At 34.2% G+C, this 19,397-nt stretch overlaps 1 protein-coding gene across 3 annotated transcripts in view; it reads left to right on the top strand.

The window, feature by feature from the left end:
• Positions 1 to 11,410, top strand: part of LOC108359782 (protein FAM46C) — a 125,854-nt gene extending 114,444 nt beyond the window's left edge. For 2 of the 3 annotated variants that reach the window (XM_017611812.1, XM_017611817.1), the window contains exon 2: positions 9,631 to 11,410. In XM_017611812.1, coding sequence (XP_017467301.1) covers positions 9,631 to 11,328 — 1,698 coding nt within the window. In that variant the 3' untranslated portion in view covers positions 11,329 to 11,410. Of the gene's footprint in view, positions 1 to 8,571; positions 8,727 to 8,786; positions 8,876 to 9,630 lie in introns of all 3 variants that reach the window. The other variant, XM_017611804.1, reaches the window with a different exon arrangement.
• The last annotated feature ends 7,987 nt before the right edge of the window (positions 11,411 to 19,397 follow it).

The raw sequence follows: 19,397 nt of genomic DNA, 5'->3' as shown, positions 1-19,397 counted from the left end.
GTGAATGGGTGTCAACCATTCCATAACACACTACATATTTTGTGTTTACAATTTGTAACCAATCTCAAGAGTGGTTGTTAAATTTTTTAAATCAAACAATCACATTTTTGAAACGAAAAAAATGAGAATGCACACTCAATTGATTCAATCATTACACAGCTCTGGCACATTCACCATATTTTCCCACATAAATTTACTTTTATTTTATTTTCATTTTGTATACTACTTTATTTAATTTTTTGTAAATTTATTCGTTTAATTTAGTTCATTTTTTAATTAGTTTTTTATTTGGTTATTTTTTTTTTCTAATTTAAATATTTAAATTTTATTTTATTTTGTTTTCGTTTGACATTTGCAGCTGAAATATTTCCTTTAACTTCCCTCTACCAGAATCTCGTATCATTTCTTGTTTCCGGAAATCACATTGCAGCGCCAAACTTTTAAACACTTTCTCACTTCCGTAAATTTTTGGTTCGAAACAGTTTGCACAAATTTGAGGTCAAGTTCTCACTTTGCCAACACTAAATCCGATAGGGCTGTATGTCTGTACAACTACGCTTAAGTACATGAATACTAATGCAAAAAAGTATTTCCCAAAACACACACATATGTACGTATGTATATGTATGTATACCCTGCAGAAAAAAATTATCAATTGATAAAAAGTAACACACTCACTCTAAAAAAAAACTATGTAGATTTCCTACCTTAAAGGTAGGTTGCTGATTTCCTTCCTTATTATTCGCGAAATTATGTGGTCGATTATTCAACTAATAGTTTGTTTAAATTTCGGACATTTTAGAGTGTAATATAGCTGCTGTGGTGTGCGTAAATTAACTTCTAAAGTGTGTACAAGCTACAAAATACACATCTGCTGTTTGATTTCACCCGTAGAATTGTGTAAAGCCGGTAACAAAAATGATTTTTACACACGAAAATGTGTAAACGAGAAAAATACATATTCATCGTGTAAATTTACCAAAAAATTTAAAAAATAAACAAAAATATACTCAATTTATAGACGCATTTTTATACAGATTTTTTAGAGTGCTTGTAGTAAGCTTTTTTGCGGGATCTCTATAAAATTTATAACTTGTAGTTAGCTACAAAAAGCTAACTTGAAACTAGTTGACAAGTAATGCAGGAGATTGTTTTCTTTAAGCCTATTTCTTTTTCTGCACACTTCGCAGATACTTTTTCGAATTGAGGACAAATAAAAGGAAGATCGATATTTCATATTATCATTTTGAAGTTATGTCTGACGGAGTTCGAATATGGGTTCACCTACAGCAGAATATGTAAACAAATATGAAATGTACTAAAATAAATAAAGTAAAAAAAATAAAAATTAAAATAAAATAATAAAAAAAAATATTTTGTTCTTCCTATTGATATTTTATGTCCAAAAGTAGTTAGTTACAAGTTAGTTACATCAAATGCAGAGGTAACCACCCTTGACTATTTCGCGGCCATCGCCATCGTCAAAGAAAATATACAGATAATAGTGACTATTAACTTCTTCCTAGTCAACTTAAAGTTAGCTTATAGTTAGATACATTTCCTGCAGGGTATACATATATTCAAGTACAAACTTATGTACATACATACAAATATACGAATGTGTGTCAATGTGGCGAACTTTTTCGCGTTGCTGCGCCACTGACCAACAAAGCAGGAAAAAGTATTTTTTCATTATTTCGATTTGCCTTTTTCGGTGGCAAATTCCTCCACATGCCAACGGAACAAATTTTATACAGACAGTGGTGGTACGTATGTAAGCATGTACAGATATACATATATTTACATAATCGACGCCCACACCTACCGGCACCCACTAAGTGGATACATACATACATACATATGTATGTATGTACAAATGTAGGCATGTGTTAATTTTTTCTGTTGCATTTTTTCAGCAGCTAAATACTTACATAAATATGTACTCTGTCATCGATTGTATTGGTATTTTTATGAATACAAATACATTTTCTTTTTATTTTATTTTCGTTGTCAATTGTCACATTGAAGAGTCGTCAGCTTCTAACACTCAGCAATTGACAGTCTGACAGCCATTTAGTCAGTCAGTGCGACAATCAATCAAGCATGCTTTTGGTATGCACATACATAGTATGTTTGTATGTATGCAGTTATGTATGTGGATTTATCGCTGCACATACCAAATATGTGACAAAATATGCATAAATATCTAATTTAGCATTTGCATATGTATTTATTGTATAAATATATCGTCGTTTAAAGTAAAAAACCACGTATCGTCGCACTGCAAAACAGAGTAACTGACATTTTTTTTTACCAAAAATTGGATTTGCTCACCGAAGCTCTCGACTCAAGCCTTATCCATTCGTCCTGAAATATACTAGCCAGAAATGCGATTGCATTTTGAAATATGGGTGTTTTTATTCTCTACAAAATAATTTATGCAACCTCACATGTACTTGAGAACTTTAAGCGACGACATGCACAAATACGATCAAAAATGTATACAGAAAACTCGTAGAAAATCGCAAGCAAACAACGCATACTGATGAGTAAGGCAAATGAAATTGAGAGTGTGCTGTAGAAATTAGCATTCGAGTATTGTTGCAGAAACCAACAAAAATAATCCAGTGGATATCTACAATAATCACTTCTTTTTCACAGTTTTATAGGGGGTGGCGGCAAGGAGGTGCAATTGTCGGTCAACCAGTTGCTCAACTTAACCAATTTAAGTGAAAAGCGAGCCCATTGCTTTCTTGAAGTGTGAACATTGACTAATAACACCGTGCGACAGTAAATTTTACACACAAAAAAATCAGTTTGGGACTTCACAAGGTGATGCATACTGTCGTATTGTTGTATGTCTTAAACTTTAAATGGCTAAAATTATAATGGAATTCGCTCTTCTGCGTATTCGTTCCCTGCAGAAGACTTGACTAGCTCAGAACTACCGTAGAACTACGGACTTTTACCGACAGTACTAGTTCTAGCTCTATACCCAAGCAATGCTAACCTTTTTTTTCTCTAGGTTATTTCATATTTTTTCCTTTTCTTTAAATTTTGATTTCTTTGCTTTAATTAAATTAATTAATTTATGCATTTTAATTTTTAGTTTTTTATTTTACTATTTGCACTGTTATTTTACTTTAAGCTAATAAATAAATGTATGCAGTTTTTCGGGTTTTTAACTTTACCTTAATTAATTACTTTTTTAATTAAACTTAGATGATTTGTTGATACTTGAATTCATTAAATTTGTTTATATTTTTTTTTTATTTTTTTTTTTTTTGTTTTCTAAATATTTTTTCTCTGCACTTTACTGGCCATTTTCTTAATTCTTTTCACATACATTTTTTTGCGAATGAATTGCATACTTTTTTATATGATTTTGTTTCTGGTCTATCAATGTGATATTGCTACAACAGCTGTTGACACGATTTTTATATGCTTACGTACATACATATGTGGATAAATATGTACATACATGCATATGAATAATTTTTTTTAAAGATTTTTTCCCTTCATATCTGTGCTATTTTTATTTGCATACATAAGTACTTTGTTTACAGATTTATTTATTTTTTTTTCTTTTTCTGCTGCCATGTCTGCGATGATTCTTTGGATGTCTTTAATTGCATTTCGCATGACACGGAAATTTTATTTTATTTTATATTTCAAGTTTTTTTTTCGTTTTTTTTCCACATTTTTCGCCCTGAAAATTATCTAGTGCATCAAGCACAAAACAAACAAATAAATAAATAATAAATGCAGCAGTCACATGCTGCAATTCGATGCGATGCGATTGCGAGACGTATACTTGTACAGTCACTTATAAATTTACTATCAACATACATACATATACATATATATATATGTGTGCATATGTACTAATGCTTTTACATATATAAATACAAACTTATGAGCACAACGAGCTGAACTCAATGAATGGGGAGCATACAACTGTGCATTATGAGATGCCTAAGATTTAGCTAAGCCTTTGCGGCGATGTTGTTGTTTCCATAAATGTTAATTTATGTGCATACATACACATGCATATATATGTATGCAACTATGTGCGCTCTATGAGAAAGTTTAATGTAAATGTTTGAATTTCAAATGCAATAACAGTGAACCTGTGCATCGAAAATTTTTAAAAGTTGCTTTTATGGAGCGACAGCTGGATATAGTATGTGAGAATCACTGAATGAAGTACACACTAATTTTTTTCTTCTTCGTTTTATCTTAAAATAGTAAAAGTGAATTGTAGCTAATATATGTATGTAGAAATATATGTTTATATATACGTATGTATATTAATAGTTTCTTCAGTCAAGTATTCAAGTTACCTTAATGTGGAGTGTTAGGGAACCCGCTTGGATGAAGACAGAATCAGCTTATCTAGATATTTCACATGTGCAAAAATATTACAAAATATAGCAAAATTTATTCTGATTATGTAATTTTTTATGTTACAAAAATTTGATTGTACCAAATCTTACTGGATACGTCATTTGTGCTTTAACTTAGGCCGATTCGATTCTGCTTCTAAGAAACTTGTACGTTTGAGCTATATGTATGCAATTCCAAGCTATTTATTCTAACCAAATAGAAACCATTACATGGTACCTTCAGCAAGTACTACTAGAGCATGTGGCATGATTTTTATTCTAAGAAATTTTTACTGTGCATTGTATGGCAAAATTTTAATTGTAATAATTACTAAACTCGAATCAACATTTTATTTTAATGGCATGCATTTTTTGTCATTAAAAGCCAAGTGGAAACCCGGCATCATTCTGGTTAATTAGAACTTAGCTTGTTTGCTATATATATATTTTTTTTTAATATTCATGCCGAGAATTAAATAAATATGACGAGCTGTTATTCATAACTAAATATAACTGAAAGAGTTGCTACCCTAAAAACATTGCCTGCTTAAATTCTTCACTTGCTCATGAGTAAATTTATGGATAAACGATCGCTTACACAAGTAGCTATTTAATAGCAATATGTAATAATTAATATAAATGAGAAGCCGGATATTCTGAAAGCCTATAATTGTCACGACACACATGAATCAAAGTTCCGGAATTTTATACATACACACGTATGCACGTATGGACATTGTACTGTCTATAAAAGTTTTTTTTTTTCGGGGTACTAATACTTGTACACACATGCATACACCTGCATACTATGTATCTACATTAGAGCCAGAAAAGAAAAGTTCGCCGTACTTCTTCGAATTAAAGTATTTTGGTAGGGTGATTTCGAAAAGAAAAAAACAATCCCGAACGTAGCTGCATTCATTTTTTATATTTTTCGTCTTATCCTCGGCATTTGCTTAAAGATTGATATTCTTCGATGTTCTTGGGTCGAGAGGACAATTTTTTATGTTTCAAAGTTCATTGACCCGTTCTAGTAGTACCCCGTTCTATTAATTACACAAAAGTTCTCAGTTATTACTACCCTAACGTGCCACCCTAATGCCAGTAAATTAAAGCCCTCCAAAAATTATTAAACTATTGCTGAGGAAGTGTTTTGATTATTCCAGGAAAACTATTGACATTTTGTTTTATTGCCGAATGTAGGTGTCACCGAAAATTGTAAGCAGGCGACCACTAGGTTGGGGAAAAGAATTGTTTTGTTTTTTTTTTTGCATATTTGCCTTGCAAAGTACTACCTAAGACTCAGATGTGTACGGCAGACGTTTTTTGTTTGCTTGTGAAGCGGAATGGTCTAATGTATATACATACATACAAATTTACATAGATAGGGTGGTGGAAAAATAAATAGGGACACAACATTTAACAAATGTTTCCTATTTTACTTTTGTTTTGTTAATATTTATAACAAAAACCATATAAATAAAAATTTCAATCCATGTGCAAAAATTATAAAAATTCTGCGAAATTGCATCTAAATTTTCAACTTTTTAATCAGATTTCTTCTATACAAAACTAAAAATTGTCGAACGTACTTTGTATGGAAGAAAATGCGTTAAAAAAATTGCCAAAAATCAACCCGATTTTTTAGCAACTTAAAACTTACACTTCATTCTGCTAAATTTTAATTGGCTATAAAACTACATGCTGAAAAAAATCTAAAAAATCTGATTAAAAGTTAAAAATTTAGATGCAATTTTCAGAGTTTTTATAATTTTTAAACGAAGTTTGAAATATGAATTTATATGGTTTTTGTTTGATAATGAGCTATAATTTTATAAAAATATTAAATAATTGAAAGAAAAACATCGTTTCCCTATTTATTTTTCCACCACTGTATGTATATTAGGGCGGGTCAATTTTTTTTTACCACGCGCGTATAGCATAGGAGGATTCTACGTGTAATTCTAAGCAAGTTTGCCGAAGAAACCATGGGTATAAAATCAATATGGAGTTGTGCCCTGTTTTGGAAGTTTAAAAAAAAAGAAAGCATATTTTCATACAAAATTTAAGCACTTCTTTACGACACTACGGCAAAATGCTTGGAAACCTTATACGCCGAAAAAAACTGGCATACAAATTGACCGCCCTAATGTATATGCGTTTAAGACTGCATTGACCTAAATTAACTACTTAGGCCAGTAAACTCATTTATATTCATTTTTACAAATTACAATTTTTGTTAGGATAGATTTTTCCTGATCTCAAAGAGCTGTAAAATACTACGAGTAAAAATTTTTTTAAATCCACAAAATCCGCTCGAAGTATTTGTTGAAATTAGCCAGCGTGGCTATGACCTTTTTTCTTTTGTATAGTCGCCGACCCGGTCTAGCGCACATTCAAATGTTTGTAAGTATTGTCGTATTTCTTTTAATTTTAATCACAGAAGAAGACAGAAATCTTTGCAATAAATCACAGCATTCCATATAAAGTCGAAGAAAAGTAAACGCGATAATCACGTGCTTAGTGCGAGTGAAAAAATGGAATGTCTGGGTGCATTCCAAAACGTCAAAATACAAAGCATCAGTATCTTTTATTTCTAAACCGCACTTGAAGAAACAGTCTAACTTGCACAACCTAGCAGTAGGAAACTAGCATCTGTAGCACCATGTTTGCGCACATTTGGCATTAAAAATCTATTGAGGTTTAGAAATAAAAGAGACTGTTACTTTATATTTTGACATTTTGGAATGCACCCTCTATCTTACTTAGTCATCCCGTATGAGTATATACATACATACATGCGGACATAAAATGTTTGTCAAATATATGTACTTGCGTATGCCATTTAAATACAGATGAGTTCATATACATACATTCAGTTAATTTTTTATTTTAAGAGACTCGCAAAGCATTTTGTGCGGGCGTCATTAAATATAAGTGCTCATGAGCAAGCGATCTTCTTCGCCGTTGCTAAGCCAATTTCACTTAACGCTGTGTTATTATTATCTCATTTCATTTGTATACATATGTACATATGTATGTATGTATGTGCATATTTTTCCAGTCGTTCTTTCATTTCTGATTGTCATTGACCTTTGCGCCTTCCGACATAAATAAGTAGGCAATAAATACATATGTATCTATGTAAGTATATATAGTAAGCGTATGTGTGAATATAGTATATAGAAATTATGTAAGCTTGGATCACTTATCTGTAATGACGTGCAATAATATTGTACTATAAAAGTGTTGACTTTTTAGGGAGAAATCGTTGGAAAATTTATTTAACTGCCTCCAGTTGTTTTGCTGTGCTATTAAAAAGTTGTTTAAGATGTAAAATACTATAAAATAATTGCAATGATTGCGTGGCCTAACAAGCCTTGAGTCATTAAGGGCTCGCTTCTTCTTTTTTTTTAATTTATGTTAGTTTTCCTCCAAAAAAAAAAAAAAGGTAGAGAAGGCCAGCTAAAGATGACTTAAGTCAGAAAACAGCATTTTGTATTGCTATATAATAAGAATTATTTCTAGAAATAATTCAAGTCAAAACCATCTTTCTATCTAAATCACCGCAATTTCCAAAAACAAAATATGTTAAGAAATTATTTGCATTTTTGCTTTTGTAAAGATTGCTTTTAACCTCAAAAGCAATTGTTTTGTTATTAACTTTTTTACATTCTTAAGAAAATAATTTAGTGTTTTCTTAATTTTAGTATAAGTAGCTTCTGTCTGCCTGCTTTGCCTTTTCAAAAGTGTTCATATGATATTGAAATTGTACAAAATAATTATTTATTATTAGTAAATAAAGCTGCTAAATATACATATGTATGTATATTTGTGCATACATACGTAAGTTTGTATGTTTGGCGATTATGCCAGCTCAATGCCGAAATATGTTAATGAGGTCACATGAAAATTATTTAACACAAGTGTAATAAAGTTGTTTGCGCTCGTTTAATATAATTTCTTATGAAACACTAAACTATTTGAGATACATACATACATATGTATATATTTACACGAAAATGTTTGTTAATCTCACAAATGTTTAGAGATTCAATTTGGAGGCGAAAAATCGATTAACTATTGAGAATTAACCATACAAGTTTAATAACGATAAAACTCATAGCTATGTACTATGTCAGTATCAATATGTACTTAAGTATAAATATTTTTTTTGCTTTTTAAGGAATACGATGAATACGAAATAATATCGGGGGCGATACAAATTCGATAACTGTACCAATTTCAATGTTAAAGCAATAAATACGACGATCACGAAATGATATGGATGGGGATAACTAAACAATTTCGATAGCGATAAGAATGTTTGGATTTGGATTTTTTATTTAATTTATTTTTTTTTTTTTTTTATTTCGAGTCTATGATTTACAAAATCTTACAGACTAAATAATTAATTGATGAGATCGCTGCCCGTAACAATATCGAGGATAATTCAAAAAATAATTCTATCGACAATGAAAGTAAAAAAAAGTATATAGCAGTCGTTTATAATATTACAATGCTTTTCAAGCTAAAATTTTTGAGATAATTTTTTCTAAAAATATGGTTCATGCTTTAACAAAAACCATTTAAATCACATTTTCAAACTTTATACAGCATTTAGAAAAACTCCAAAAAATTGTATTGTAGCTTATACAATTTTAGTGTAGGAAAACTGGCATTGACTTTTTTATTTATTTTTTGCTAGGCCGCGTATTTTCTTTCACAAGAAATTCATGTTTATATGGAAAAAAGTGCAAAAAATATCAAAAAAAAATTTAGCTTGAAAAACATTGTAAATATTAAAAACGAAACACCGTTCATCCACTTTTGCCCCCCACTCTATACCTAGAATAAAGATTTCTATAATATATATATATATATATAGTATACCACGAACAAAGTATTTTCCTTTCAGTTTTACATATCGTCACTTGAAGTGCAAAAAGTCGTAACAAACATCATCGGTGAAATACGAAAAGTCATAACTAATAAAAAATTCAAAATTCACTTTTTGATTTATATGATGCGATTTCATCGAATTAAAACTCCCACATCATTTTATAAAAAAAAAATTGTTACGTCTTTTTTGAATTACAGGTGACGATATATACAAATATTTCAGTTTACTATTTATTGTTCGCATTTTTACTACTGCTTTGTATTTTTAATGACTTTCCAACCTTTAAACAACACTCCACTAACCATAAGTTTTCTCTTTCTCTCTTTTATTCTCTACTTGCAGTGCGGGACCCTAGACGCACACTCCGAATCGTCATATCATTACCAACAGCGTTCCAACAGAATGGATGTATATCAAATTGATGACGGTTTCCACTCCGACGGTGGCACCGAAACCCCACCACCATCACCCAGTTCGGGCTCATCCATAGCATCGGCTTCCGATCACGGTTCATTGGAGAGTGTCGATACTGGCGCTACTCAACGTTTGGCTGTGCTTTCATTCGAACAGGTGCGCAAATTGCACGATGTCATGGATGAAAAAGTTGCCATACATGGACGTGGTAATTTTCCCACACTCGAAGTGCCCCTAAAAGACTTGGTCAATATGGTCAGACGCAAGCTGGAAGCGGATGTGAGTGCGGGCGGCGCTGGTGTGATAGTCAAGGATGTGCGCTTGAATGGCGGCGCAGCTAGTCATGTTTTAGCTTCCGAGGATCAGCCATACAATGACTTGGACTTGATCTATGCCATTGAATTGACTTCGTCGCGGCACTTCGATCGTGTCAAGTCCGCTGTGCTGAGCACTTTGTTGGACCTCTTGCCCGAGGGTGTGTGCAAGCGTCGCATTATGCCATGCGCTCTCAAGGAGGCCTACGTCGGCAAGATGGTTAAGGTCAACAATAACAATGATGGTGACCGTTGGTCACTTATATCGCTGGGCAATTCGCCCGGTCATAAGAATGTCGAACTGAAATTTGTCGACACGATGCGACGCCAGTTCGAGTTCTCAGTGGATTCGTTTCAAATTGTCTTGGACTCGCTGCTACTTTTCTACGACTGCGCCGCTCTACCCATATCGGAGAACTTCTATCCGACTGTGGTCGGTGAGTCGGTGTACGGTGACTTCCAGGAGGCGCTCTATCACTTGCAAAAGAAATTGATCTCAACACGACAGCCAGAGGAGATACGCGGCGGCGGTTTGCTCAAGTACTGTAACTTATTGGTGCGCAACTATAAGCCAGTCGATCCGCAACACATCAAGACTCTGGAACGTTACATGTGCTCACGGTTCTTCATCGATTTCCCTGACATTAATACGCAAACTAAGAAGCTGGAGGCGTACTTGTCCAATCACTTCTGGGGCGTCGATGAGGAGCCACTTCAATACCAGTACCTGATGCATTTACGTGAGGTCGTCGAAATGTCTACGGTGTGCCTGATGGGCCACGAGCGGCGGCAGACCCTAATGCTGATACAGTCGCTGGCCGCGCAGGTGCTCTACAAGGAGCAACAGAAGCAGCAGCAGGCGCAGGAACAGTACCATCAGCAACAGCAGCAGCACCTCCACCAACAACAGCAGCCAGTCGATGTGCAGAAAGCACAAACACAACAACAACAACAACAGCAGCAGCAGCAGCAACAACTTCAGCAGCCACACCAACAAGTAACGCTGGTCACAACACAACACCAACAACAACAGCAAATGCAAGCGCCGCAAACACAGACCATCTACGTGCAACAGGCGACCGCTGCGGCGCCACAGGCCACAACAGCGACACTGTGCTGTACACCAGCCGGCGCCGAGCAGCAGCAGCAACAACAGCAACTGCAAGTGCAACAAGCGCAGCAGGTGCAGGCGATACAGACACACGCTGCGGTGGCACAGCCGACGGCCACCATACTGGTCTACAATGGCGTCTATTACGCACCTGTGATTCCGACTATTTGCACATGCAACCAGACGTGGTTGAGCACGTGATTGGCGAGTGAGCCAGCAGCGGCGACAGCAGCTACAAACACGACAACAACCACATCAACAACAACAACAACAATAGCAGCAGCAGCAGCAAATACAACAGCAACAGTACCCATAGTAATAGAAGAAGCAGCCACAACAGCGCTCGACTATCAGCTGCAAGAAGAGCAAGCAGCAAGTGACTACCTGGAACTGCAATCAACACTTTTGCCATCGGCAGGTGCGCTAATCTATGACAGCGACAGCAGCGACACGTACAACAACAATTATAGATGTGACAGCGCCAGCAGCTGCAGCAGTACTAGTAGCGATTGCACAGTTGTGTCGCCGACTTATGCATTTAACAGTGACAACAGCGGCAGCAACAACAACGGCCATAGTTATGTTGCTGCTCCTGCGGCAACATGCTTACCACCACCCACAGCAATAGCGCCAACAACAACAATGGTTGCCTCCCCAGCAGCAAGCAATTTGGCGGCATTTTCCTGCTACGAGGCAAATTGTGCATTGCAGCTCGAGCAACAGCAGCAGCAGCAACAACAACAAGCATATTTGCAGCGTACGCAATTGCAGCTAGCACTACAGCAGCAAGCGACTCAACGAGAACAACAACAACAACAACAACATGCAGCCCAACAGCCACCGTCAACATTTTACATGCAACAAATGCCTTTGGTCGGACCAGCAGCAACCGTTGCAGCAGCACCCACCCAACCACACCATCAATACACCATGCAATGGCCAATGCCGTTGCCGTTGCCGTTGCCTGCAATGGCAGAGCAACAGCATTGGCAATTACAACAATATCAACAACAGCAACAGCAGCAACCGCAACTTGCTGTTTACTTTGCCACCCCGCAGCAGCAGCAGCAACGACAACAGCTGGTGCATTTTTATCCCCTTGAGAGCTTAGCTGCTGCCTACAGCAGTTGATGGGCAAAGCAATAATTGCCCTCCAGGGGGTTTCGCTAGGCGATGCTAGGAATGGGAAGAGTGATTTGCAAGAGCACAATTCTCGTTATAGGCACGGTCGTTTATTAATATAATTTGAGGCGCATTAAAATTCTATTAACCCATCAATTCCAGAAGCTTTTCAAATTACAAACGGTTTTTATTTTGATTTTGAAACCTCTTAGCTTTGCTCAAAACTAAGTTTAATCTCAAACTAAATATAGTTAAATTAGTAAAACCCGTAAAAATTAAAAAAAAAACAGGTTAAATGCTTTCAAATTTCCTTATTTCACAAAGGCCCTAACCAACACTTTTTTCGAAACTGCGTTTTTCACAGACTTTGGTAGGGTATATTAAAATGCATTTTTTTTTTTTAATTTGAAAGTGGTAGTATCAAAAACAAGGGAGTTAAGCTACTTTTTCAAAAGGCCTATCTTCAGTTTTTGATTTACTTTGTATAATGTTTTTTTTTTGCTTCTGTAAAATATAAAATTTGCTGGTGGGGGCCTTTGTGAATTAAGGTGACTTTGAGCTTGAGAAAAAATTAACACTCTGTAACTTTACCTTTCAAATACCGTGTAATTTGTAATTTTTCGAACTTCGAAGTACAAGCTTTCGAAAATAACCGGTCCGAATACAACCGGTCTATAAAATGCATAACTTATGAAAAAACACTGATTTCAATAAGCTTTTGTAAATTGCATTTTTTCAAAATGTCGGATTCATGCATACCTCAATTAAGGCGAGATTTACAAAAAAAAAATTGTTAAATTAAGCTCTCCAAACTTTAATCGTGCAAAATATTTTACTTTTGAGTAATCGGGCAAACGAAAATCCGATCAGTCGACAGTCACATTTCGAATAATTTTTGAGCTTTTGACAATGTTTGCATCAGAACTTTTTAAAGTATGCCAAAAACATATATTTGTTGTGCGTTTGAATCTTGAAGCCTTACTAAAATCTAATTATGGGCAAAATAATCTTTATAAGAGTAGAAACTTCAAGCGTTCAAAAGCTCTACGTTGAAAAAATAAGCTTAGAACCTCGATAGGCTTCACACAAAAGTTTAGCTTTTCCATAAAATAAGCTATAGAGTTAAGAAAAAGATTTCCGTGACTGAAAATAACTATAGTATTTCCACTTATATTACCAGAAGTACTTTTGAGCGTTATTTTAAAACTTTTTTAAGCTTTCAGAGTAAAAGCTCGCTCTCGTCGTCACTGGCTCAAGGAATGCTGCTATTGCTGCTGCTCTGCTGGCTCGCCCTTTAAACACACATCTCCTCTAGCGCTCCCAAAAATAAGTTGCATTTTAATTAAGCTGCTCGCCGGTGGTTTGTGTCACTACTTCTACACTCTGGTTTGTGGCGAAGCTACACCCTATACGTACTGTTAACTGTTTACTTTACTTTTTTTATACACATACTTATACCATTTACATACATAATTATATACTACATACATAAATAATTACATACATATAATTATGATAAAAAAAAAAACTTAAAATACTATGTCTAATGTAACGAATATTTTAATGCTGAGCTGATTATAGTGATGTTACTTTGATTTCCATTAATTTAAATAAATATGTACGTTTAAAGTTGACGCTATTTTATTGATTTATGATTTGTTGAGAGATGAAAACCGGATTTCTTTACATAATTATTTGTTTCACACTTTGTTTTTTTTTGGTATCGAAAATGTGTAAAAATGCACTTTATAGCTAAACTGTTTATGTTGCAGAAAAAATAGTAATAATATTGAAAAATAGCAAAAACAAAAAAACACAAGTAATTTTTTTTTTAGAAAAAAAACGATATTGCGATTGTTGTCATGTTAATTTTTTGTATGTATGTAATATTTTTCTAATTATTTTGTATGTAATTTACCTACTATTAAGATGAACTTGCCTGCGCGCAGCAGTGTTATTTAGACACTCAAACTACAATGCATACATACCTACATATTTTTACGAGTACATATTTATAAAACTTATCTGCAGAGATACGAATATAAAAGATGTGTGTACTACGTTACGTTACGTTCGTTTTTATTAATTTTCCATAGAATTTAGTCTTTATTACATACATACAGCTGCATATGCATATACATACATACTACCGCATACAACTACTAAGTATATGAATATATGCTATGCTATGCGATGCTATGCTTATACAATACAAAATATAAATACGATTATGAAAAAAAAAATTTTAAGTAAAAAAAAACAGTAAATATTCTTGCGTTGCGCTCAATTAATATTGAAGCACCACAAAAACAACACACACACACATACACACTCTTTGTTAATATATTTAAGAGATTTTAAAAAAATATTTATAATCATAAGAATATCACTACTTCACAATACTTGTATGTATGTATATGTTTGCTTAAAGAAAGAAAAGGAGTGTGGAGTTGATAAGATAAGAATTTCATTAAGCCAATAAATATGTAGACACGCAAAAAGTACTATGCCGTTTTAGAAAAGAAGAAAAATGTATTGAAAATAAATGTTGCTTATGCAGCCAGTTTGAAGCGGCCGAACGAATGAAAACAAAAAACCGTTTGTTATAAATGTACTGGTATGTTTTGTGTAATGTTTAGTACTTTTTCTACATTGATAAACTAGCGTGTGCTGCATTATGTATGTATGTACATATGTATGTATGGGTTTAAGCGACTCAACTGCAACACTTCCTGAAACAACCCAGATGGGGAGGCGTGGGCAGTGAGCGTTGGACTGAGCAGGTCTAGCTGATGTTTGAAAAAAGTACTAAAAAGCTGATTAACTTTTAATGATATTCGAAAGCAGCTGCCGAAACTTTTTCATGTTTTTTTTTTTTGTTTTTATTTTGCTAAATTTTTTGGGCGCCTTCAATGTCCTTTGTAGCATATTTTCGCAGACTTTTTGCTCCAATACATATTTAGATCTCTTTAAAAGCCGTTAATATCCCGCGAAGCCAAGTTTTATTGCTGGCAAAGCCCACATTTACCAACAGAGCTGACGAGCTGGCTCGCGAATTTTCCTAATTTTTCAACTCAAAGCGTGAATATTCACATCCCAAACTGGATGCAGCTAACCAATTATACAGCTTAAGCGCCTAGAAGCATGCTACAAAACCTACATACATGCATATACATATCTATATGTACGCACACGCACACCCACACCCACACCACACGAAAACATTTGCCCCATTGACGTGGCACGAGTATGCGTGAGCTCAAAAGCATGACAAACACACACAACTACAAACTTTCAAATGTGCATACAAAGGTACATACATCCATGCGTACACACAATAAGTGAAAAGGTGAATGAAAAATCATACCCCCCTACACACACTTTTACACAAAAAACATTTCAAAATGAAGAATGAATTTTTACTACAAAAATATGTACGGAGTAAATGAAAGCAACCATGAAAATCATGCATTGTAAAAAACAAAAAAAAAAACAAAGTAGTATGTGTTAGTTAAGGATTCTACATATTAATTAAATTAAATAAAAATAAATAATTGAGAAAAAACACTAATTTTAAGTGATAATCATACGCAAACATACATAATTAAATAATAATCTCTACTGTACATGTAAACTGTAAAATAAAGAAACGACAAAAAAACTACAAAACAAACTAAAAAATAATAATTTTTATTGTATTTACTGCGACGTGTTGTAGTTGTGGATGTATTTGTATTTGTAAATTTTGAAGCGCAAAACTTGTTGCAGAATTGTAAGAAGAGTATTTGAAGGCTAGAGTTGAACAGCGAACTCACTAAACTGTGGACGAACGCTTAGCTGTGCAGGGTCTATTAGGATAGAAATGCTTTGAATTTTGATAAAAATAAATAAATTTGAGTAGAAAATGGACAAAAAATACATATATGTACATAGATATGCATAGACATGTATGTACAAATGCACATGCACGCGCAAGCGAGCAGCTGTAAGTAAAGCGTGAACGTTAAAGAATATGGGGTGAAAAAAGTTTGAGGAAAACAAAAACAAACAAAAAAACAAACGACTTGGTGATAATACAAAAGAATGATAATTTTTATATGTGTAAACGCATACATACATTACATTTACATACATAGCCATATGTAAATACATACATACACACAAGTTGGTATGCCGCTAAAAATAAAACTGAGAATAATTGGGCGAGTGCAGGCAGAAATGCCAAAATTTCTAAAAAAGATTTTTTTCCCGCTTTTTTGCGCACATTTTGAGCTCTTTCAAGTTATTCTAATGCAGATCTAAAAGGCTACATAGGCAAAGAAATTATAATTTTATTTTTATAAATTTTTTTGAATTCACAATCACAAATTAGCTGAATTGCATGCACAGTTTTTTGACCATTCCAGTAAAATTATTTACAAAAAAAAAAACACTTGCTGAATTTAGGTGTTACCGAAAAATCTAAAGCGGCGACTCCCACGTTCCGCCCCAAAAAATGTTTTTTTTCGAAATTGCCTTGCAAAAATTGCTTTAGATAAATACATATGTACATGCATATACATACATATATTCCCCTTTAATTACTTCAAAGTTACATATGTGATTGGTCGCTTAAAAAAATCGCTTGCATAACTCGACAGAAACAAATCCAAAAAGCTGTTGATTGTCCGGAATCTCGAAATTGTGCATACTGCAAATTTCTCACGCAATAGCGCCATAACGTTGTGCTCAAATATGTAGGCAGTCGGCTTGAGTTCTTGCGTGAGTTAGACCTTATATGGGTAAAGATGGAAATTCGCTCGAAATCGATAGATTCAAAATCATCGTCAACTCTTTCACTAACAGCGGCTATGTTTTCGGTTGAAAGAGTAAGATGATTACGAACTGGTGTTACCATCAGCCTCATTGCGATTGTCGTGTCGAGTGCAAGTCGTTTCTCGAGAATCATGTCGCATTTCATGGCATTGCCTAAAGTTTCGACTCGACTAGTGTATTAAAGCGGAAAAAGTGGGCAGCACTGGATGGTTGTCGACATTTACGACGTACCAGTGCGAAATTTGGGCGATTTAGGGGAAGGAAAATTGAAAATCGGAGTTAGTTAAAAAAAAAGTTCAGATACGATATATGTCTGATATAATAGAAAATTGGTCCCCAATCGTTTGAAGATAAGCTGGAAGAATGCTGAGCTTGTACAAACATGCCCGTTTCGACGAACGGTAATCGCCAATTTTCCGGCCTTTTTAATTCAGTGGCCGTGCTCGTCTCATTTCCTAACGAGATTACAGTCTTTGACATACTTTTCGTTTTACACATTGTAAACTTTAGTAAAAACATCATTTTGCAATTTTAAACGTCATCCTTACACGTCAATTGCGCTACTTTAGATTTGAAAAAAATGGGATTTTTTCATATAAGCATATAAATTGCGTGTCAGCGTGTATAAATAGGATTTCCTCAGGAACCTTTAATCGATCATCTGTATATAAAGGGCCAATAGTAGAAATTTGCACAAAATTGCACTATTTAAAAAAGTCAATTTAAAGTCAACCTTTTTCGTATATTTTTGGTGACAAAAATTTAGTCATTGGGATTTTTCTCATGTCGGATTCGTGGTGTGAGCGAAGGATGTAGGTATCATCAAATACGCGCTTGGTGTGGAGATCAAAAACCGCAGATTACTGATGTCGCAATTAGGCGAGTAAAACAACGATGCCAAACTTTCTGCAATCGCATCCTTGCTGTCAAATATCTGGGTTTAAGTTTAACAACTACATATTTTTAAATTTTTTTTTTTAGTTCCGAGTAAGAAAGTAGTGGTGTAATTCGGGGAAGTGCTATTAAAGCACAACTAAGAAAAAAATATAAAATTTTCGCAACATTTACAAAACATTCAATATATTCCGCGTTCAAAAATTTCTCTGCGATAAAATCTTGTATGCGAGGAATCCGACAGTTCGTAAGCGAGTGCTCATTGCTGATGTAGACGTGGGGTAAAGAGGAGAAACACAAATAACAATTTAAATGTATTATCTTTTTGTTTTAATTTTTGTATAGCCGTTTTAAAACACTATATTCAATGCAAAAGTTGGAATTTGCCGGAAAAAAGGTGCGGAGATATTAGAAATCAAATTATGGCCCCTATTATGAGTTGCATTCGATTTTCGACTGTGGTCGAAAGTGCTGAGCGAACGAATTTTCATTTGGTATTATGGCGCTCATTCGATGAAGAATAGCGCTATTGTGAATTTCGCTCGTTTAGGTTGTTCACAATAGTATATTTTTCACCGCTGAGAAGCTTTGTTTACAAATCGAGCAAACTAAATAGTGTGCTTATACATATTTATGTAAATTTGTTCTAATTAAAATGAAGTAAAAAAGAAAGCAAGTTTATAAAAACGTGGTAAAATGAGTACAACGAGTTCTGGTTCAACGATTCGTCAGAGGATGAGAGCTTAGTAAACTGGCCAGGAGTAGCAAATGTTTAAGAGAGTTTAAGTTTATTAGTCTTTCGAATATATTTTGATATAAAATATATTTAAGAAATTTGTCTACAGATTCATTAAAAAGTTCCGACCATCTAAAGAGGCGTTTGTGAGCCAAATCTATTTAAAATATTTTAAAACTATCAACAGCGCTACGATTTTGTTCTCAGAGATCGTGCCAACAGAGCATTGGGATTTTCTTTCACAAGTAAAACCAGCCTTTCGAGCTTGTGTTTAGTATTCACGATGTTAGAACTGCATGAAATTAATAAAAATTGTTTAAAATTAGTGTCTAGCCGCCAAAATGTAAGAAAACATATACAAAATCATACATTTTTCACAATTTTCTAACACTTCGCTACACCATCGAAAGCAAAATTCTGTTCGACAGAAAATTCGATACTCAACGAAAATTTCGACACGCTTGCATAGCTCATAATACGAATTTCACTTTCGATCTTCGATCTTCGATAGCCAGCGAAGATCGAAAATCGAATGCAGCTCATAATAAGGGCCTATATTAGTCAATATTGCGACTAAATCGCCATCTAGCGGGACTATTTTTTGTACATATATTTCTTACTATGTATCTAATACACGACGTAAATTTTAACGAAATCAGTCCACAAATACGGGCTTTCAAATTATTTCGACCCCGGCGCCACC

This window comes from Rhagoletis zephyria, unplaced genomic scaffold (assembly GCF_001687245.7).
Source record: "Rhagoletis zephyria isolate East Lansing unplaced genomic scaffold, Rhagoletis_zephyria_1.1 Rzeph_scaffold_00013, whole genome shotgun sequence".
NCBI lineage: Eukaryota > Metazoa > Arthropoda > Insecta > Diptera > Tephritidae > Rhagoletis > Rhagoletis zephyria.
Note: the sequence above shows the minus strand (reverse complement) of the source record. Positions and strands in the feature narration are given on the sequence as shown.